At 53.4% G+C, this 22,300-nt stretch overlaps 3 protein-coding genes across 7 annotated transcripts in view; 1 reads left to right on the top strand and 2 right to left on the bottom strand.

Annotated features, from left to right (window-relative positions):
• Positions 1 to 11,697: 11,697 nt before the first annotated feature.
• On the top strand, positions 11,698 to 12,408 carry LOC122203095 (protein FAM246B-like). Its single transcript, XM_042909673.1, has one exon. It carries the CDS (start codon positions 11,698 to 11,700, stop codon positions 12,406 to 12,408), a length of 711 nt encoding a protein of 236 aa, XP_042765607.1.
• Positions 12,409 to 13,549: 1,141 nt separating this feature from the next.
• On the bottom strand, positions 13,550 to 17,301 carry LOC122203601 (carbonic anhydrase 15-like). Of its 2 annotated transcripts, XM_042910558.1 has the most exons (8): positions 16,750 to 17,301; positions 16,474 to 16,527; positions 15,659 to 15,829; positions 14,969 to 15,129; positions 14,794 to 14,886; positions 14,351 to 14,429; positions 14,077 to 14,243; positions 13,550 to 13,985 (listed from the first exon to the last, which is right to left on the bottom strand). In XM_042910558.1, exons 1-8 carry the CDS (start codon positions 16,814 to 16,816, stop codon positions 13,737 to 13,739), a joined length of 1,041 nt encoding a protein of 346 aa, XP_042766492.1. In that variant the 5' UTR covers positions 16,817 to 17,301; the 3' UTR covers positions 13,550 to 13,736. The 2 variants fall into 2 exon arrangements, with proteins under 2 accessions (XP_042766492.1, XP_042766491.1); XM_042910557.1 differs by having other exon boundaries at positions 13,550 to 13,978; positions 14,351 to 14,417; positions 15,659 to 17,301.
• An 870-nt stretch (positions 17,302 to 18,171) lies between these two features.
• Positions 18,172 to 22,300, bottom strand: part of DGCR2 (DiGeorge syndrome critical region gene 2) — a 98,773-nt gene continuing 94,644 nt past the window's right edge. For all 4 annotated transcript variants that reach the window (XM_042911239.1, XM_042911241.1, XM_042911242.1 and 1 more), the window contains one exon: positions 18,172 to 21,144. In XM_042911239.1, coding sequence (XP_042767173.1) covers positions 20,888 to 21,144 — 257 coding nt within the window. In that variant the 3' untranslated portion in view covers positions 18,172 to 20,887. The remainder of the gene's footprint in view (positions 21,145 to 22,300) is intronic.

The following is a 22,300-nucleotide window of genomic DNA, read 5'->3' as shown; positions in this document are numbered from 1 at the left end:
TGTCCTTCATACCATCCATGGAAATTTGCCTTGGTCCAACCAGGAGATCACATCAGGCCTGGAATCCTGACATCTTGCTAGGGAAAGACAAGAGTCTTAGGTGTTGGGGCTGGTGGCATGTGTCAGCCCAGGGCCCTGCCTCCATTCTTGTGCCTTTAGGTCCTTTACAACATGAATGAATGGTGACATGTCCCAGGGAGCAGAAGACTCTGATCTCTGAACATCAAAATATGGTACCATGAGTCAGAGGCCTCAAGGCTTCAGTATTCAAATTTTGGATAGAGAACAGAAAGTTGATTCCTCATTTGTTTAGCCCTATTGTCAAAGAAAGCTGCACACAGGCCTCTAAGGATTCACAGGCAATGTGTGTCTGCAAGTTTAAAACCTCTTTCCAGTCTTTGTTGTCTCTTTTAAAATCACACACATTTCCTTGTAATCTATAACACATCCATACTTATAATCATTTGCCAGTTAAACTAACATTTCTCTCTCCCCCTATCAGCTAAGAGACATTCTGGAAAGATAGTACCCTCTTCCCCCTGCCCCTTGTCATACTCATAAGAGATATTGGTCTATAGTTTTCTTTTCTTGTGATGACTTTGGTGTCAGGATGATATTGGTCTCATACAATGAGTTGATAAGTGTTTCCCTCCCCTGTATACCTTGGAAGAGTTTGTGAAGGATTGGAAGTAATTCTATAAACAGGTGGTAGAATTCACCAGTGAAGCCACCTCATCCTGAGCTTGTGTTTGCAGGAAGTGTTTTTTCCCCCTCCAGTTTCCTTCCTACCTTCCTTCCACCCTCCCTTCTTTCTCTTTTTCTCTTTCTTTCTTTCTTTCTTTCTTTCTTTCTTTTTCTTTTTCCCTCCCTCCCTCCTTCCTTCCCTCCACCCTTTTCTTTTTCTTTCTTTCTAAATTAAAATTAACATACAGTGTGATATTAGTTTCAGGTGTACAATATAGTGATTCAAGATTTCTATACATTACTCAGTGCTCATTACAATAAGCATAGACTTTGTAAAAAGTTTTTTGATCATTAACTCAATCCCTTATTTTAGGTCCATTCAGGTGATCTATTTCTTCTTGAGTCAGTTTTGGTAGTTTGTGTCTTTCTAGGAATTAGTCTGTTTCATTTATTTGGTCAGTATTAATGTACCCTCTTTCATTTTGGATTTTAGCAGTTTGAGTCTTCTTTTTTCCTTAACCAGTCTAGCTAGAGATTTGTCAGTTCTGTTGATCTTTCCAAAGAACCAATTTTTGTGTTCATTGTTTTCTCTATTGTTTTTCTATTTTCCATTTCACTTATTTTCACCCTAATATGTATTATTTTCTTGTTTTTGCTTGTTTTGGATTTAGTTGGAATTTAATTTCTCTAGTTTAATAAGGTAGACATTTGTGTTGCTGATTTAGAAGCCTTCTGCTGGCGGGGGGAGTGCCTGACTGGCTCAGCCAGTGGGCGTGTGACTCTTGATCTCAGGGTTGTAAGTTCAAGTCCCACATTAGGTGTAGAGATTACTTAAAAATTAAATCTTAAAAAAAAGAGCTTTCATCTGTTTTAATGTAGGTGCTTATAGCTATATATTTCTATCTAGACAGTGCTTTTGCTGCATCGATTAAGTCTTGGTATCTGGAACTTTCATTTTAATTAACCTCAAAATGTTTTCTAATTTCCCTTGTGATTTCTTCTCTGACCAACTGGGTATGTAGGAATTTGTTACTTAGTTTCCACATATTTGTGAATTTTCCAAATTTCTGGGTTTTATTTCTAAATCCATCCCTTTGTGTTCAGAGAACATATTTTGTATTACTTCATTTCTTTTTTTTTTTATTAGAGAGAGAGAGAATGAGTGGGGGAGGGAGGGAGAGAGAGGGAGAGAGGGAGAGAGGGAGAGAGAGAGAGAGAGAGAGAGAGAGAATCCTAATCAGGCTCCATACTCATCCCAGAACCCAACATGGGACTCAATTCCATGATCTTGGAATTATGACCTGAGCCAAAATCAAGAGCCAGACACTCAACCAACTGAGCCACCCAGGAGCCCCTACTTAATTTCTTCTAAATGTATGGAACCTTGTTTTATGGTTTATCCTGGAGACTGTTCTATGTCTACATGAGAAGATATGCATTTGCTGTTGCTGAGTGGAGCACTGTATAGTTTTCTGTGAGGTTTAGTTGCTTTCTATTCTCCTTTAAGTCTTTCGTTGCTGATCTTCTGTCCAGTTATTTTGTCCATTATTGAAAGTGGGGTGTCAAAGTCTCTAAGTCTTATTGTTGAATTGTCTATTTCTCCCTTCAACTGTGTCAGGTTTTGCTTCATGTATTGGGGGGGGGGGCTCTTGTTAGGTGTATTTATTGTGTGTCTATATGTTTGAAATGGCTACATCTTGTTGATGGATTGACTCTTTTATCATTCTATAACGTCCTGTCTCTAGTAACAAGTTTTATCTTCAGGTCTATTTTACCTGATATTAGTATAGCCACTCAGTTCTCTTTTGGTTATATGTTTGCAGGGAATATCTTTTCCTCCTACTTTTCCTTGCAACCTATTTGTGTCTTTGAATCTAAATTGAGTCTCTCTTTCCCTTTTTTTTTTTTTTTTGATTATTTGAGAGAGAGAGAGAGAGAGAGAGAGAATCTTAAGCAGGTTCCCCACTCAGCATGGACCCCAACGTGGGCTTGATCCCACAACCCTGGGATCATGACCTGAGATGAAATTAAGAGTCAGATGCTCAACTGACTGGGCCACTCTGGTGCCCCTAAATTGAGTCTCTTAGAGACAACACATGGTTGGATCATGTTTTTAAATCCATTCTATCAATATTTGCCTTCTAATGGAAGTGTTTGATCCACTTACAGTTAATGAGATTAAAGATAAGGAAGAACTTACATTTGCCATCTTGCCATTTGTTTTCTATATCCTGTATGTTTTTATTTGTTACTCAGTTCTATTATTGCCTTCTTTAATGTTAAACAGATATTTTCTAAGGTCTTGTTTCTTTTACCACAAATATTTTAGTTGTTTTCTTAGTGATTGCCTTGGGGATTATAATTCACATCTTAATTTATAGCAATCATACAGCACCAATTTAATTTCAGTAGTATACAAAAACTTTCATACAGCTCTAATTTTTCTCCTTTATACTGTTATTACAAAGCCTAAAATAATTTACATATTACCAGAACTAACAGGAGAGTTTAATAATGCAGCTGGCTATAATATTATGATATAAAAATAAGCTAAGTTTTTATATACTAATTATACAGCAGGTAGAAAATACTATTTTAAAATATGCTATTTACCATAACAACAGAAACTAAAGATAAGTAAAACACTGAAAAAATTATGCAAAACTATATGGAAAAATTATAAAATTTGGTTTAAAGATATTTAAAAGACCTAAATGAGAGAGATAATATAACATGTTTGTGGATTGGAGAATTCAGTATTATAAAGCTGTCCCAAATTGGCCTACAGATTTAATATGATTCCAATAAAAAATTCCAATAAAAATTTCAAGTGTGGGTGTGTACATGTGTGTAATTTGATCAGCTGACTCAAAATGTATATGGAAAAGCAAGACATTCATGAAGAAAAATAGGATAGGAAGATTTGTTTTACCAGATAACAAAACATTTTATAGAACTATAATAATTAAGACACGCTGATAGTGATGCAGGGATAGACAAAATGACCAATAGAACAAACCAGAGAGCCTGAAAATAGACCCAAGTACATATAACGGTAGTACATCAAATAAACACTGCTGAGATAATCCACTATCTAAATGGAAAAAAAGCAGGATGGAATCCCAACCTCACACTGAACACAAAAATCAATTTTATACAGATATGAGACTACATGTTAAAAGCAACACTTTCAATTTTTAAATGAAAATATAGAATGCTATCTTATTGCTGTTGGGTAAGAAAAATTTTATTAAACAAGACACAAAATCACTAGCAATAAAAAAAACGGTTGATAATTACATTAAAGCTTAAAATTTCTATTCATCAAACACCACCACAAAGAAAGTTCCAAAATCATTTGCTATAGAAAAAGAGAGTTACACATGTACACATAGTAGACAAAAGAGCATTCCAAATAAAGTTTACTGACTTAAAAGCAGTTGCTTTTTGGGGATACTGACTGAGAGGGAGACTTATGGGTGCTATAAATGTACATCTTGATCTGGGTGTTAGGTACATGGATGCTATGGTCTAAATATTTGTGTGCCCCGCCACCGAATTCATATGTTGAAATCTTAATCCCCAGTGTGATGGCATTACGGGCGTGAAGTCTGTGGGAGGTGCTTAAGTCATGAAGGGGGAGCCCTCATGAATAGGATTAGTGCCTTACAAAAGAAGCTCCAGAGAGATCTCTAGCCTCTTCCACCAAGTGAGAACAAGGCAGAAAGCATGAGCTATGAACCAAGAAGGGAGCCCTTGTCTGAAGGCAACCATGCTGGCACCCTGATCTTAAATTTTCCAGTCTCAGAACTGTGAGAGATAAATTTCTGTTTATAAGCCACCTGGTCTATGGTATTTTGTTATAGCTGCCTGAACAGACTAAGACAATGAGAGAACATGAATACAAAAACACACCTGTACATCTAAGATATGTGCACTATACTATTTATTTGCAAATCATATTTTGACAAAAATAAATGAAGGGGCACCTGGGTGGCTTAGTTCAGTGTCTGACTTCAGCTCAGGTCATGATCTTGCAGTTTGTGCATATTAGCCCCACATCAGGTTTGCTGCTGTCAGCCTGTCAGCACAGAACCTGCTTCAGATCCTCTGTGCCTCTTTGCCCTTCCCCCGCTTTCACTCTTTCAAAAATAAACAAATATTTTTTAAAAATAAGTGAGTTAAATAAGACACCTATAATTCAATAAGAAAAAAGAAACCCAAAACAACTCAATAGGAAAATTGGTAAAAGCCATGAACAAGCATTTCACAGAATTGGGACCATAAATGGCAAATAAGCATATGAAAAGTTGCACAACTTCACCAGTAATGAAGGAAGCACAAAGTGAAATATCAATTAATACCCACCTGATTGGCAAAATACAAGAATCCTGTCAGGGCCAAGTGTTAGATACTTGTGATCCAACAGAGATCCTCCCATGTGGCTGGTGAGGGTGGATATTCATGAACAATTTGGCATTTTCTCAAATATTTGCATGGTACTACACCAGGTCCATTCTCCAATACATTCCTTTGAGAAATTCTTGTCTATGGGTCCCAGGGGACAGGTACAAAAATGTCCACAGAGGTACAGTTACTAATAGCAAAAAACACAAATGATTCAAATATCCATTGACAGGAGAATGGATAAATCAATTGAAATATTATACAGCAGTGAAAAAGAATGAATGACCGCCACACCACACAACCTAATGGATCTCAGAAGTAATGTTAGTAATGAATCCCAGAAGAGCACACCCAGTGTAATGTCATTTTTATGACATTTAAAGACAAGCAAAACCAAGTGGCACAAAGTTTATACGTATATATATGAAATGATATACATGAAAACGTACATACATGAAAAATATATATATATATATATATATATATAATCCAGGGAAACACACAATTCAGGACAGAAGGTGCCTTTGGAGACAAGGAGATAAGTCACTTGTACTGAAGCAATTCCTGGATTGGGTAGTTGATTCACAGGTAGTTGCTCTGTTATGATGCTTTTAGTGTATATATGTTACATGGTATTTTGCATTATTATACAGTACATTAAACACATAATAAAGAGAAAATTTATTTCCTTCAAACTTAATTTTGAGACAGGAATGTGTAGGAGGGAAGATCTTAATGTGGGTGTTACTTACAAGGATACACATAAATGTCAGACATGACCCGGTTCAAATCTTGGAAAGTAGTCTATACCTACAGTCCCATTTCTCCCTCCCTCAGCTAGACTTGTGAAAGGATTCAGAGGGGGTTCAGTGGGGTAGGTGGGGAGCCAGGGCTCCCCTCCTGTGACATACACCCTCCCATACTGCCCTCAGTTCATCCCTCCAGCTCATGTTTCCCCTAACTCTTCCTTGCCCTGACACTCTCTCCCTGCTTGAATAGCACCCTGAATTGCTTCCCCCTATGTGTCCCAGGCCTGCTCCCCAACACCAAACCCCCCACTTATATGCTCCCTATCCCCTCCCCTGCCATCCCACCATGCCACAGAAGTGGGACACAGCCTCTACATGTGGAAGGTGAGGGCAGAGAGCCTGGCCAGGGCCAACTCCAGGCCCTAGGATTGGGCTGAGCAAGGACCCTGTCCTGGACAGGGAACACTAGAGACACAGCCAGCCCTGACAGCTGGCACTGCCATGAGCACCCCTAGCCCTGCAGGCCTGGAAATAATAAAGCCAACACTGAGTGCTTACTCAAAGCCAATCCCAGTACAGACACCTTTACTCACTGATAGTGGATTTATGCTGTGCCCACTGTGCCAGGCAATTTTCTGGACCTTGAGGATGCAAGGGTGTCCCCTGCCCTCTTGGAAGTCAAACCCAAAGAAAGATAGAGACCAGAGACCCAACATTCCAGGTGGAACTGAAAAGCTTGGTGAGTGCCAGCTAGACAGATGCAAGGGTAGCATGGAGAAGGGCCCCCGGGTCAGGGAAGGCCTTTCTAGGAGGCTGTGTAAATTGGGACCTGAGGCTGAGGGAGCAGGACGTGCATGGCCTGGAGGTGGGATGCTGGCTGGGTGGACAAGAGGAAGCAGATCACTGAGGGGCCGGTCCAAACCCTGGGGGCACACAGGACCCCAGGCTCTGCAGGAGTGACGTGGGAGCTCATGTTGGGCAGAGGCGCGTCTTAACCAGAATTTAGGTTGATCAGGCTCCCACTGAGAAGGCAAGGGCGAAACCTGAGGCTTGAAGAAGTGAGGCAGGTGGGGGTATGGGAGTCCAGGGGGATGGCATGGGAGTGAGAGGTGTCTGCTGGGGTCTGGGGTCACCAGGAGGGCATGAGAAGGGCATAGCCAGTTGTGTCAGTGCTGCTAAAAGATCAAAGATGAGGACAGAAAAGTGACCTTTGGCCACAGGGGGTGGAGGGGACCCTGATGGAGCAGGCTGACCCACCCCTCGGACCCCCCTCATAGTCTCCTATACCAGGAATGGCAAGACAAGGGGCCATCCCAGGGGCCAGTGGTTGTGAGGATGGCCCTGACTGGAGCCCCCAGCCAGCTGGCAGAAGGGGAGCCCCTGAGGAGCCCTGTGTGAGCAGAAAGTGTCCCTTAGAGGCAGCCCGCCTCGCTGCCCCATGAGGACCCTCTTGCCCCACCTGTGGGTGAGTGAGGCACAGAGGTTAAAGGGCTGACCTGCCCAGGTTGTGCAGCTGAGGTGGGGGTAGGGTCAGGAACCCAGAATTTTCCCACTGGAAGCCAAGCCTGGGCCTGCAGGGCACACAGATGCTGGCAGGCCTGATGCCCCATCTGGGGCAAATTGGGAGGTTGAAGGCCACGGTCTTGACTTGTCAGAGCCAACCCAGGCCAGACATTCTAGGGCTGCTGACGCCAGGATGAGGCAAACAAGGTCATTACCAGGTAATGAGCCATTACTGAGGTCAGACAAGGTCATTACTGGGTAATGAGTTGGCCCCTGCAGAGCCACTTGCCCCAGGACAGTTCCTAGGAAATGTCTAGGTAGCCAGAGCCACCAGCAGGCCAAGGCACAGTTCCAGGGCCTGGTAGCCAGGGGGTGTTCAGGGGCAAAGTGTGCCCAAGTCCGGTCCCCACAGGAAGCCCCGGACCCTCTGGCCCCTTCTTTAAATGAGGAGACAGCTGCAGCTCAGGGGTCTGGGCAGCAGGGCCCCAGAGTAGACGGATCCGCCCTTTAGGCTACAGGCCTCCCATGGTGCCTACACACCTCCCAACATCTGTCACCTCTGACACCCTCACCATCTCCTGGCCAGGAAAGACTCTACCTGGGCTCTGATAAGGGGAACACTGAGGCGAGGCAATAGGGCCACCAGAGGCCCATAAGGCAGAACAAACCAGCCCAGAATGGTGTCTTGAACAATGGCCCAAGCCAGACCTGCTGGCTTAGTCCACTGAACCTCTACTACATGGCCTGCACTTTGGGGGCCGAAAAGGCACCACGGCCTTCCCTTCCTAAGTGCCCTGGGCCCAAGGTCCAGGTCCCAGCCAAGCTGGCCTTGCTTGCTCACAGCCAAAGGCCTAGTCAGTCTGGCTCCTAGAGCAAGCAGCATAGCTGGAGTAGAGAATGGGTGGGCACCTATGTTCTGGAGTCTATGTTGAGGCCCAGGGTCTGTGACCAGAAAGGAAAGTAGCAGCCCACACCCTGGACCCTGTGCCTGCACTGCACCCTCCAGGGCCAGCTCCAAAGCCTTTTCCTCCCAGGGTGGCTGGTGGCTCAGGGGTCTCCCTCCCAACACAGACCCTCAGAGCCAGCTTCACGGACCCCCACCTGCATTTCCATGTGCCCCCTTCACTGAGACCCAAGATGGGCCAGAACGTGGTGTGAAGACAGTGGTGGAAAAAGACAAATACCACCCTGCCTTGAAGCAGTTCTACCTAACAGGGTCAGGGGAGGAGGTGACCTGGGCATCTGCATTTCTAGACACTCCCATGATGACTGTGAGGCTCCCCTGCCCCCTCTGAGGCCATCAGGTCCCCTCCCACATACAAAGCCACCTGGTCCTTGGGCTTTGGAAAATAAAACCTCTTCTCTGGGTGGCTGCCAGGGTTTAATGGCAACAGAGCGTAAAGGTGACGGCAGTTAAGTCCCATGGAGGCCGCCCCCTTTCTCCAGGCAGAGGCAGAGCCTCAGGGTTTTCCCTCCTCCCCAGGCCCTGCAGGGGCCCCGAACCATTAATGAGTTAATAAGTGGCAAAGCCCACGAATCACCCAACTCTGCCTGTGCAGAAGGGCCCACTTGAATGCACAGAGCCTAGATGGGGACAGTGTCTGGAGCTGGTGTTCCCACAGTCACAGCCAGCCTCCTCACCCCCAGCAGACCTGGCCCTGGCCCAGGCACACAGACAGGGCCAGAGTGGGGGGAAGCTGGGCCCTGCATAGTGCAGGGAGCTGGGCAGGCTGGGCTATTAGGATATTCCAGAAAGCAGAAGCAGAAAGCAGGCCTGTGTGCTGGTACCCTTGGCTCAGTAGCTTTGTCCCTTCTTGGCCCATTCCTTCTGAAGCTACCTCTGTTCTGACCAACCAGCCTGGGGCAAGGGCTCCCCAACCTATTCCCCCACCTCTAATCTTCAGCTTCTGCTGGCCCCTCCACCCATGAAGCTCAGGCTGGGGTCTCCACAACCTATTTCTTGACCATTGCTGGATTTGACCTCAGGGGCTTCAGGGTCATGTTGACCACAGCTGCCTGTTCACTCCTCACCAATACCTCTGCAGCCCTTCTCAGGGCTCGTCGGGGTCCCTGGGGCCTCCCTTCCCACTCTACACTTGCTCCTGTGCAATCTGTCATGCTTCACAACCTGACTCTGGGACTCTACCCCCAGCCATGACCTCATCCTGCAGCACCTGTAGGATCGTGAACTCCTCGCCGCAGCAAAGGCTTTGTTCATATCACATCTCTCCATCAGCCTCAACAGTCAGGGAAAACCTCATAGCCCCTGTCTCCCCAGGCAGCCCAGCCCTGCCCGCCCAGGCAGCCCAGCTCTGCCCTTCCTGGCTCTCATACCACATCACAAATCTGGAGTCTGTCTACTTCTGCTCTCCCAGGCTTTTCCAGCCCTCCTGCTGTCCCCTCCCAGGGATCTTAGGGGTCTCCTTCATTTCATAGGTGAGCCTCAGAGAAGGCAGAGCCCCTGGGTCACACAGCTTGACTCCAGCAGGCCTGGGGAAGGAATCCAGGGTATTTTGGCCTGCAGTATTTTAATTACTAAGGGGAGGAGGGCAAGAGTATCGTTAACGAGGCTCTAGGGACCAGCAGAAACAGATGCTAGAGGTCCCAGGGGGCCCGGTGACTCAGCAGGAATGGGGGGGGGTTGTCTGGGGGGTTGACAGAGTGCCAAATTCTCACCTCTCCTTGTACCTTCCAGAGTGACAGGCTGCAATCAACAAATGAATGAATGAATGAATGAATGAATGAATGAATAGAGGGGATCTAGGAGCATTCATGGTGGCCAGGGCCAGGACTGCCAAAGAACAGGGTTGGCAGCATCCTCAATCACACACGCACACACACACACACACACACACACACACAGGCACAGAGCTGCATAGAGGCTAGGCCCCTGTGGGATCTAGGGACACAGGTCCCAGTGGCTGCCTTGCCATCTCCCTCCCAGCCCAGCCAGGACCCACGCCAGACCCTCCCTCCCCACAATTCACTGGGGAGGCTCCCAGGGCACCCGGAGTCCTAACTAGCCCCTAGGGTTCAGTGAGAACAACATGCCGGGTAGAGGGATACTGCCCTCCAGAGGGGCCCACAGTGCACTGCCCATGACCCTGTGATGGACACAGGCAACATGTGTGAAGGCACCAGGGTGAGAAAGACTGGAGTGCAGTAGTGAGGAGCTCCCACACAATGGAAAAGGTGGCAGGGACAGAAAAGCCAGCACAGGTGACCATGAGGGTCTTGAATGCCAGGCTTGAGGAGGTGCGTTGGCTGACTAGGGTGGGTGGTAACAGCCCTGCCCCACCCAGGATGCTCAGCCCCAGACTCATTCACTCATTTACTCCTGCATCCAACATCTGGCATGTTTAGTATCTCTGGGAACTAAGTGACCTAGTCGTCCTGTGCTCAGGGCCCCTACTGTGAATCCAGGTGGACAGAGAACAGAGAGCCATTTAAACAGGCTGTGGGTGTGGGCCTGAGTCACCTGCTGGAAGCTGGGGTGGCCAAAGAAGGCTGCCCTGCAGAAGTGGGATGAGTGGGAGCTGCCAGGTATATGGTGTGTGTGTGTGTGTGTGTGTGTGTGTGTGTGTGTGTGGCGGGGGGCATTCCCAGCAGAGAAACGGCCTGAGCAAAGGCCCAGAGGGGTGGAGGTTGTTGGATTAGAGCAGGTAAAAGAAGACATGGCCAGAATAGTGTGGGGTGGGCCAAGTCATCCAGTGGCTTCCTGAGGACTGGGGCTCAGCAGGGAGATACCCAGACCAGGAAGGGCTTGAATGGAGGTACCTGTGAGGAGGATGGATTCCTGCAGCTGTGGGGGGTGGGGGTGGGGGGTCTGAACTATAGTATGGAGGTGGTGGCCCTAGCCAGAGAGGAGGACTGGGGACAGGTGGGTCCATAACCACACCTGCCTTCCCCTGACTGTGATCAGGACAGTAGTTTGGAGTAAATGGCGTGAGCCTGTTTCCTGACTCTGGTCTGGGCGCCTAGGCTTCTGCAGCCTTCATTCCACGTCCTGTCACCTCCTGCCCAAAAGCCGGTCCAAGCTCCTCGACCCACGCTGGGACCCACCGACAGCACAGTCCCCCTGGGCAGGTCTAGCACACTCAAGCCTGCCTGCATTGCCCACACCCCCGCGTTCCCTGGCGCTCCATCTACCACCCCCTCTCGCCCTGTCGGAGTTCCCCGGGCCCAGGCCAGATTGCCCGCCCCCTACCCCCACCCCCACGAGATCTCAGTCGTTCCCACAGCCGTCCCGGGGGCCCTCTCCACGGAGCGTCGCCGGGGCCCCAGCGGTCGCTAGGCTGCGGGCTGGAGCTCCCGGCCAGGCCCAGCGCCGGTGGCGGTGGCGGCTGCGGCACGGATGGCGGTGGAACCCGGGCGCCCGTGGGCCCAGGCGCGCAGTGTGTACGGCGCGAGCGAGGCGCTGCGACGGGCCGCTGGCCGCCGGCGGGACAACGGGCCGCAGCCCAACGGGCCAGGCCCTGAAGAAGCCCGCGCCCCGGGCCGCCTGGCTCGCCTGCGGGGCCAGATCCGGGCCGAGGCGGCGGCGCGGGCCGACGCACCCCGGCTGCTGCGGCTGGTGGAGCGGGCAGGGGCCGCGGCCGGGGAGGCGCGGGCGCCGGGGGCCGGGGAGCGAGCGGACGCGCGCAGCAGCGGCTCGGTGTGCTCTGTGTGCGGGGAGCCGCGCGGTGGGGCCACCTACCCGGCGGGCGTCCTGGAGGTGAGCGAGCGGCGGCTTCAGGAGGGCCTGGCGGCAGTGCGCGCGGAGCTGGGCGCGGGGCTCGAGGCGCTGCGCGCGGAGCTGCGTGCCGAGCTGGACGCCCTGCGCGCACTGCTGCCGCCCCCGCCGCCGTCCGCCCGCCGGGAGCCCCGCGCAGTCCCCCGCGCCGCGCCCCGCGGCCCGACCCTGCTGCGAGCGCTGGGCACCATGAACGCCCTGGCCACGGTCGCGAGGCACGCCGACGACGCACCGGACGGCCCTGCCGACGGCAGCGCGAACCGGGCCCTGGCCTGGAAGAACTTCAAGAAGACACCGCTGACGCCAGGGGCCCCGCAGGGCGGCGGGGATTGAGGGCTGCCCTGCCGAGGGTAGCCGCGACCTGGTGCAGGAAGCGCCCTCCTCCTATCTATTTATATGAACAGATACACCACCCTTGTAGATGGAGAAGGGTCCTCAGAAGCCGCCTGCTAGCGCTCCAGCATTAGGGTGTGGGTGGCGGGACGCGCCAATGCTGAGGACTGTCCGGGGTCACGTCTGGGGAGTGCGGAGAGCCTCCGCGCAGCCAGTGATCTTCGCTGGAGACTGAGTCGGGGGCTGGAAGAGGGGTGGATACCCTTCTGGCCTTAGAGCTGCAGAAGGGTCTGGGCCAGGGATGTGGCAGCCTCCCAGAGAGCCTCCGGGAGAGCCCAAGGGTCTTTCTCAGGGGAGGGTGTTACAGGTTTTTGTTTGTATTTGTTTTGTATTAAGGGTCTTGGGCTGGAGGCTGGGCCTCCAGGCACTGAGATAGTGTGTGACCCACACACTACTCAATAGATGTTAGGGACATGTGGGCTGCTGGGACATTGTTACCTGGACACAGACTCACCCAGGGCAATGCCGCCTGGATATACAACCGCAGTCCACAGGGCATCAACTGGACCACAGCTAGTCCCTGGCCAGCTTCACTCTGCTGACAGACCCAAACTCTTACTGGACAACATTGCCTGGGCACAGTGGCATCTAGTCAATGTTCTTGGGACTCTTAGCTTCGTTATGGACAGTGACACCAAGGACACTTAACCTTTCACTTAGCCTCACCACAGGCAGACACCTGGACACCACTGTCTCTCCAGAAAGTGTCACCCTACACTCAGGTTCCATAGCCTAACTTCCCAGTGTCACCGGGGAGTGGTTTCACCTTGCACAGAGAGCCCTTCACTAGCTGTCCTTGTCACCAGGACCCACCCCACCTAGCACAGCCTGCAGCAGAGCCTGGAACCAGTAGCTTCTCACCTCCCGGCTTCGGAAACGTCAGTTGAAGTCATCATTTAATAGCGCACAGTGTCCTGGGGTCAGCCAGCTTGGTTTTTTTTTTTGTTTTTTTTTTTTTTTGTTGTTGTTGTTGTTTTTAAATAAACTGTAGTATTAGACTTTAACAGGTGGCGTTTCCAAGACCTGCTAGTTTTTCTCCTTGGAAATGGGGGATCAGAGGGATCTGGGGAGATGTGTGTGTTCTGGATACAGGTATGGGACTGGCTGTGATGGGGTGGGGGAGGGTCGCTCAGGGGTCCCCTGTTGTATGGCAGGCACACTGAGGTCTCAGTGGAATTCCAGCAGGAATCCTGCCTCCGTGGGAGAGGTAGTGTATTCCCACTCCACCCCCGCAAAATATGTGAGGCCAAGGTCACTCTGTGTATTGTTTATTGAGGGAAGGGGTCGAATCTGGTTCCTAGGGGCTCTGCCAGAGCCACAGGCCCAGCAGAGCCGCGTGCACACGGGCTAGGGTTGGGGCGGGCGCCGAGGCTGCTGCGCGGATGGAGGCACCTGGAGAGGCCGAGACCCTGCGACCCCCGAGAGGCTGCTGCGGGCGGAAGTTCTCGGTGAGCGGTGCAGGGTGAGAGCCGGGGAGCCCGGACTGGAGCATGGTCTGGAACTGGGCCACCTGAGGGCTCGGAGCAGAGACAGGTTAAGACGTGGGCTGGGGCTGCGGGAGGGAGGGAAGAGGGCAGCACTGCCCAGTGGAAAGGGTGGGGGCCCCACCTGTGCACGCCCGATGGGTACCGCATCCTCGAAAACAGTCCAGACAACCGCAGGCTGGCAGCCAGGCGTGGTTAGCGACCCCGAGTAGCGGTAGTAGCGCGAGAGGCCTGAGGCGCCCGGCAGCAGCGAGGCCAGCGGGAAGGTGGAGGCCAGATTCACAGAGACTCCTGGGCCGGGGAGGGGAGGTGGGATTGCGATCGGCCTCCTTGTGCCCAGCCGCCCCCCTGGCCCCCAGCTAACCCCGCGCCCCGGGTGCGACCCCGTGGCTCCTCACCGCGCTCAGACACGTTCTTCAGGCTGGATACGAGGACGGAGAAGTTGGCGTTGTCAGTGTCCTGCTCCTGGGGAGGGGGCTCCAAGTGAGAAGGGCTCTGAGTGGGTGAGTCTCCAAAGGGGAAATCTGAGGTGGGGAGAGGTCTAGAGGAGACTGTAAGTGGGATGGGGGTAGGCTCCCAGTGGGGGCAGCTTGGAGATCTGCTGGGGGAAGGGTCACTCCCCCTCCCCACTGACCCTGCAGACCCGGGACCTCTCCTCGGCCCCATCCTCCCACAGAACCCTTTAAATCCTATAAACCGTACAGACTCCCCCAACAGCCCCACCAAAACTCTACAGGCTCACTCTGCTCCCTTTGCAGACCCCCTTTCTGGGAAGCACAAGGAGTCACAGAACTCCTCTGTCCCTCCCTCACTGCCAGGAGTCACACAACCTCTCCCTCACCACTAACAGCACCGCCAGCACAGCCAGCCCATCCGGGTGACCTCGAGCTTCCCCCATGCTCTGGTACCTCGTGTTCATGTGGACCACGTGCATCTGGAGAGGCACAGACCGTGAGACATACCAGCTGCTCCTTCCACAGGGCACACCTACCACCCTACCCCCTACCCAAGCCCACCTCCATGGGGCGGCGCTGCCCATCCAGGCTGTGCTCTGAACCTGCTCGACCAGGGCCCCCCCAGTGGAAGTGCAGCTGCAGTGCGCGGTAGGCAGGCAGTGGCAGCCCGGCGCCCCGAATCTCCAGGTGGCTCTGTGGGCCAGCGTCTATGTGGAGCAGCACTGGGGGTAAAGGAGCACATGACACTCTTTCCCTCCACCCGCTTGCCCTTGTGCTGTTAGGGCACAGAGTGCCAGCACAGGGCCCCTTTGGGCTAGTCTGCTCCCTGGCCGGGCTTCCATGGAATAGGTCCTCTGGTGGTCAGCAGATGGCAGTGGAAAAAACCTACCCTGCAATGAGGGGGAGAAGAGGGTGGCCCTCCTGTGGTGGGAGTTTTGACCCACCACAGCTGTGTGTGATACTGGGGGGGGCTGTGATGACTTCCGAGGTGCTGTGAGGGGCTCTGACTTCTGGGAATGTCCCGACTTCTGGTCCTCGGGGGCAATGGCTGATTGCTATTGTTAGGGGGATCCTGACACCTGTATGTGGGGGTTCATGACCACTGTTGGCGGTGTCTACCAGCGAGTATGGATGTTCCTGTGCTCTTTGTGGAGATTTTGATCCTTGTGGGTGTGTTGGGGGGGGGGTAGTTCTCACTCCAAGGTGGGTTTCAGCTTGTGTCTGTGGGGACCCTGGCCGTAGGGTACTGACCTGTATGGCCATCATTCTCCAGGGTCCACGGGCCTGGAGGTGCTGCGTTGTAGCCTTGTAAGATGAAGGGTCCCAGGGTGGGGTCCCGCTGAACCAAGTGAAGGTCGATGTTGATGGGGGACTGGGCTGGGCCCCCACAGGCAGGGGCCATCTCCTTCCAGTGGGTGGGGCCTGAGGGAACAAGGTCAGGGATATGTGGGGGGGGGGCGCTCGGGGGACAACTTGGGGATACACAGAGGAAGGCAGTGCCTCCCTCCCTCCCTCCTGCACATACCTAGAGAATCGCCCAGCCTCAGGAAGCTCCTTCCTGCTCACCCACACACCTGGACAGGTCACAACTGCCACACGTACCCCGACCTAGCCTGGCCACAATGTTTGTAACACTCTCACGTAGGTAGGCACCACCTGGTCTGGGCCATACTCTGACACACAGCCACCTGCAGCTAGAGTGCCCCACAGGGAATGGGGGTGGAAGGGTCTCCTGGCACGACAGTCACACACCCACACTGGGGACATGTATCACTTGCTCACACATGGGCTGACCATGCTGACAGCCTTACAGTCCCCACTTATATGAACAGCTTGGCACACATGCCAGGACTGGAGATCACACCAGCAACAAACACAGACACACAGGCATGGGGGGGTGGGCATCACACGCATGCTGCTGGTGCCCAGACAGCCACTGTGGCCCAGGACTCCAGACACAAACCTGCAGAGACCAGAGAAGCTTGGCATGCACACTGCTTTTGGTTCATGCTAGCATCAGACTGTCTAGTGGCCACAGGACAAAGACTGATCCCATATAGCCTCACATGATACTCTGTCCTCACCACACTTTGGGTCCTGGGAGTCGTAGCACCAGGTGCCTGCGGACAGTGGACAGGGAACTGAGATGAGGGACAGCAATCTGGGCTCTCTCTGAGCTCCATGCAACAATGGGGCTCCTCCTCTCCTGTCTAAGACCCCAACATCTCCCTCCCCCAAAGAAACCCCCCAGTGGCAGAGCTTTACAGGGAGAAGGGGGAGCTGCAAGGGAGGGTAGATTCGAGAAGGGTAGAATTCGAGATGGGCAGGGTCCAGGTGCTCACCCTCTGAGTCCCCGAGCACCACCAGTGGCATGGTGAGGAAGGCGAGTGCAAAGCCTGGAGACCGCATGGTGCAGCAGCCACTGTGACTCCAGAGGACTGGAAAGTGCCAGAGAACTGTGGGGCAGGCTAGGCAGCTGTTTATTAGTGGGGTGGGCTTAGGGGCGTGGCTAAGTCTTGTGGGCTCTCTGGCAGGCCACTGCAGAGAGGGTCAGAGGGGGCGGTGTCCAGGCAGGGCCACCAGCAGAGAAGACAGAGGTCTGAGATCACCAGGCACATGCTCTGATCCCAGGGCCGCGGCTGTGTTCCAGCAACAATCGCTGGCATTTATCGGAGCAAAACACTTTAAACAGACTCCCCCAATTATTTGGGGGGAGGCGCTATTATGCCCACTTAAAGAGGAGGAAACAGAGGCTGGGGGCCAGGAGTGACATGCCAAGGCCACCAAGTAAGGATGGAAATGAAAGGCGAGGGCACTTTGAGTCCCAGTGCCCTTGACTTTTGAGGCTGGGGTGGGGAGGGTGTATTTCCCTTCTGTTGTGGGCCTGGGACCCCCCGAAGGCCATAGGCTCTCTTGTATAGGTGTCTCCCCCCCCCCCCCCCCATGCCATCCCGCACACCTGGGAAAAGGCCCTCCTTTGGGGGATTACTCCACCAACAGGTCTTTGGGAAGCCACAGCTCTCCCACTCTGCCCCGCACCAGCCTGGTGGGGACACTTCAGGCTTCCCCAGCAGCTCCTGAGGCTCTGACTCCAGGCTGTGGCCTGAGCCTCAGCCCCTCAATTCATTGTCCTGGCAAGTGGAGCTGATTTTGCTGCCTCTTGGTGTAGCTGGGAGAGAAAGCAACACTGGAAAGCTCTTTACCCAGCATGTGTGTGCCTGTGGATGTGAGCATAATTGGGCCAGTGATGTGAAGGGAGGTGGGGTGGGCTGGGGAGGGGGGGGTATCTTTCTTCAATCCCCAGAGGGTCAGGCTCTCCCCACTTTGGGGAAGGGGCGCTGTCAGCAGTGCTGACGGCACCCAGGACCCCCACCACCATTCTAGCAGGTATGTTCATAAATGAGGGATGCTGTCCTCGAAGCTCCTATCCACACCAAGGGACTCCCTGTTCCTTTTTTAACCCTGGCCCCTCGCCTGTCGGGCCCCCAGGATCCCCCTGCCCAGGCTGGAGCCGACTGCCAGGACGCTGGGTTAGGAAGGTGAGCACAAGGACCCACCTGAGGTTGAGTCCCCTGGACACCCTTTTGTTCCTCCATCACAGACTGGGAAATTATTGAAAGGACCATGGTCACTGGAGCATCTTGGAGCCCTGCACCCCAGCCTGGCTCACCTGGATGCCCCAACTCCTCCATCCACCCATCTCAGCCACCCTGGCTGGAGTCTCCCATCACAACTTAGGTCACACCAAGGACTGACCACGCCTCTTCCAGAACACAAATTTATTTGGCATTTGGGTGAAATGGTTCTCACAGCATCTTAAGAAAAGGATTAGTGCCAACCCAACCAAAAATAAACCCAAACTAAAACCCTTAGTGAAAGGAGAACATAAAAAACAGGCATCGAGACAATGTACAGTATCAACTCCTTCCTCCACCAGGTAAGTCGGGTCCTGGGGGAAGAGGCCCCTCCCAAGAGCCTGGCCTGTACCTCTGGGAGCCCAGTCAATCACAGGAGCACAAGAGTCCCAGCTCGGGTTGGCCTTGGGATTCTTCATCAGACCCTGGAGCAGTTAGAACTTAACAAAGGGCGGCAATTGGACAGGAGGCCAAGGGCAGCCAGGCAGACCCCGGCTCTCCCACCTTGTTCCCCTCACAACCGCCCTCCAGCAGAGCTCACTCCTAAGCACCAGCTCCTGCACACACGGCATGCAGGCCTCTGTGCAGCCCAAGGACCCCAGTGGGCTGAGCACCCTGGTGCTGGGACAGAACCCTGGCCAGTCCAGAAGCGGGCCCACCATACTTCAGGCCACCTCCTCAATGCCTCCTGCATGCCTGATTGGCCCCAGCAGTCCTTCGGTCCCCAAAGGGAGCTCCCCAGTCCCAGACATCTTGTGCCAACTGCCCTGTCCTCAACACATGGTTCTGAGGCCTGGGCCAGAGACAGGGGAGCTGTGAAGGACTCTGGGCTGTTGAAGTCAGGCCCCTATGTGCTCCACTGGGATAGTCACTCCAAAGCAGACACGCTCAGGACACTCACCTGGCACCAGTAAGACCTGTGGCTGCTGCTCTAGACCTCGGCTCCCCTGAGCCCAGCACGCTGGAAGCACAACACACTTCCTGCTTTGTCTTCAGCAGCCAACGTGGGGCACACGTGCCCAGGGTGTATTCTTGAAGGATCAGCCCTATGGCAAGGGGAGCTCAGGCCTGTTTGGCATGCAGCCCACCTGAGTCCTGCCTCCAGCACTCTGGATCCTGCGAGCCTAGACAGGCAGTTCAAAATTCACACCTCTGGCCGGCTTAAGGGATGACAGTTCTGTGGGGCAACTCAAAAATCTCATTCCATACTGGAAGAACACAATGGGTTTCCAATGGGAGAGTGTGAGAACATGCCTAGGACTGGACTGTGCCACCGAGGTCTGTCACCACAAAGCACCACAGAAACACCCACTTCTAGTCAACCCTCCTGTCACTGCATGCTGGTCTGGAAGAGCTACAAGGGGGACCAGGAGCAGGGCTCCATGCTCTCAGCCAAGGGGCAGAGGTGCAGACCTGGCCACACCTCAGTGCCACCAAAGATGCCATGGCTGGCCTGGGAAACTGGGGATCCAAGGCCGAATTCTGGCATACTGCCACCACCTGCAAAACTTGGACACAGATGTACACACACACACACAGACACACGCGTACACACAGAAAGAAAAGATCCAGACATTCAACGTAGAAAAGATATGGATGTGCTAAAAATCGCACAGAACCCGCTTAATCTCCAAACCTCAGAAATGCTAAAAGCCCCGTGTCAGGAGACAAGACCACTGCCCAGGAGCAGGCAACAGGGTCCCTTGGTCAAAAGGCCCCTGGGCAGGGAACCCAGCACCCCGAGCTGCTGAGGATGGGAAGGTGGCATGCGGCCACTGGGCACTCGGCTCAGTGGTGGTGGTGTGCAAGTGGACTTTCAGGAGATGGACACAGCCCAGGGCATTAATTTCAGCCACCCCTCCCCCCAAAGAAACAACCCTTTATGGCACAAACAAGATAGGGTGGGGGGGGCAGACCAGACCCACGAGCAAATTCAATAGGAGTGGGGGGCTCCAGAGGGTAGTGGACTGGCTGGCTTAGCCCCCAACCCCCAGAGGAGGATCCAGGGCCAGGACACTCATGCGTGGCTAGGGGCCTTGGCCCAGCTCCAGGGTTGCCTCTTGAGGGAGCCATGCACAGCAATGCTGGGGAGAAAAATGACAGGGTAGGGCCAGGGCCCCCTGGCACAGAACTGGGCTTCACAGAGACCCAGCTTGAAAGACAGAGTGGAGAGTTCAACTTCCTTCCAAGACCCCCTCTGAGGGTCTTGGGCACCAGAGGCCCAGGCCAGCCCCCAACCCAGGGTAGGGTCACCCTTGATGTTCATGGCTGGGCCGGGGGGTATCCTCAGAGCGGCCACTATAGTAACCTCCAAGGGCATCTACCCTGAGGCAGACCAACCGCCCAGACAATACTGACAGTCCACAAACACAGTGGTGCCTGGAAGTGCCCCTCCTGAACAGTGGCTAGCGAGGTACACATGGCAGCCCCAGGGCTCAGTGGCTGGTTGGCAGGCTCCTCTGGATGGCATGCTGCAGCGAGCAGGCCCACCAAAGCCAGGTGTGGTCTGACTCCCACCCGTGCCCACAGTGCCTTCTTTGTTCCCTACTTCTGAAACGTGTGGTCTGAACAAACTTCGTCATTCTTCTGCCGTTTGGAAAGAAAAAGACAGGGACCCAAAGCTAAGCATGTTTTTGGAGCTCTCAAGGAGACTCGGTGCAGGTGTTTGCTCCCTCGGGAGGTCAGTGTGGTCTCTACTCGCACATGCATGCCGTCAGCGGGTGTGCGGCAGTGCAGCTGGGTCCAGACTCACTTGGGGGCCCCTCACATCTCCCACAGGGATCAGTGTTTTCTTGTCAGCAAAAAGGTGCTCTCTGCCCATTGGGGCCGTGGGCTGGGCCATCCTCTACACCACGGTATTGAGGGAACTGCGGCTGTGGCGGCCGCCCCCTGGCAGCGCCTCTGTCGCTGGGGTGCTCCCACTCTGGGTAGGGTCAGGGGGCACAAGCAGGGCACTGCTGCTGTCGGCTGAGTCTTCCAGGTCTGCCAGAGAGGCCCCTGTGGCAGGCATAGGGTGCTCCAGGCGCCGGGGTGATGCACCTTCACCGCCACCATCTCCTGGGGTTGGCGGCCTGGCCTCTGCTGGCTCAAAGGCATCGTCGTCTGCAGGGAGACAAAAGGGAGTCAGCAGGATGGCAGGCCTGGCACGGGGGAAGATGGTGGGCTGCACAGAACCAGGGGCTACTTCTCCTGCCTGAATGCTCCCGCGGTGGTGGGAGGAGGGGGAAGCTGTGCTCACCCCCCACTTTTGCCACCTGGCCCGGTGCAAGGTGCAGGGGTACAGTCGTGAGCAAGCCATGGCAATGTGATATGGAGGGACAGGCTTTGACAGAGTCCGCGGAACAAAGTTGGGGGAGAGGGAAAGTCCTCTCAGACTTGTTGGAGGTTGAAGCAGGGCTCATGTGACACAAGGGAGTTACTGGGCCGGATGTGGGCAGGCGGAACGGGACACAGCCCCCAGAAAAGGTGCTGTGGCTGGAATATGGGGATGAGAATGTAGAAGACAGGACCAGAGCAGACAGCTCCACAAACCTTACCGGGGTCTGTAGAAATCTCTGGTTTGAGGGAGGCTCTGTGGCAGCCCATTCCTTTCAGCGTGCCTGCTCCTTATTATTCCGGCTTTCTCCAAAAGCTCAAGGCATGGGGGCCCCTGTTTCCTGGCTGGCTCCCCCCCAGCCTCAGCAGTCCTGTTACCTGCCCCAGGGAGCAACTGCTCCCTCACAGCCTGCTCCATGCAGCCATCTGGGACCCGCTACCCCCCAGCAGCATCCCTGGCAGGAGCCTGTTCTACCCCGACCCCCTGGACGGCAGACTGAGACAAACTGTGTGTGCAGGGGTCAAATCCAGGTCTTGCCTGCACACCACAGAGAAGCAGTACTAGCAAACAGGCCCAACAACACAGCGGCGCTGGCCCCACAACACACATTCTGCTGTGCTGTGTGGGTGTGCAAGGAGCCAGGCAAGGAGTGCAAGGAGTGGGGCACTGCCTGCTGTCGTACCGCAGGGGGTTGTGTGCGTGTTAGAGGGTGTTAACATGTAGGCAAACGGGATGGGACACCTGAGCTGCACATCAGGGACAGGAACAAGCTGGGCAATGGGTGAGGAACCTGGCATTCCCTCTGTGCTACACAGACCTGTGAGGAATGATCTTCCACAGGAGCAGATGGACAAAAGACTTAAGCAGTAAGGCCAACATCACAGAACCAGTGCTTTCTTCCCATTTCACAGACGGGAAGGAATGTCACAAAGGCATCTCTAA

The sequence above is a fragment of the Panthera leo genome, chromosome D3 (assembly GCF_018350215.1).
Source record: "Panthera leo isolate Ple1 chromosome D3, P.leo_Ple1_pat1.1, whole genome shotgun sequence".
Taxonomy (NCBI): Eukaryota; Metazoa; Chordata; class Mammalia; order Carnivora; family Felidae; genus Panthera; species Panthera leo.
Note: the sequence above shows the minus strand (reverse complement) of the source record. Positions and strands in the feature narration are given on the sequence as shown.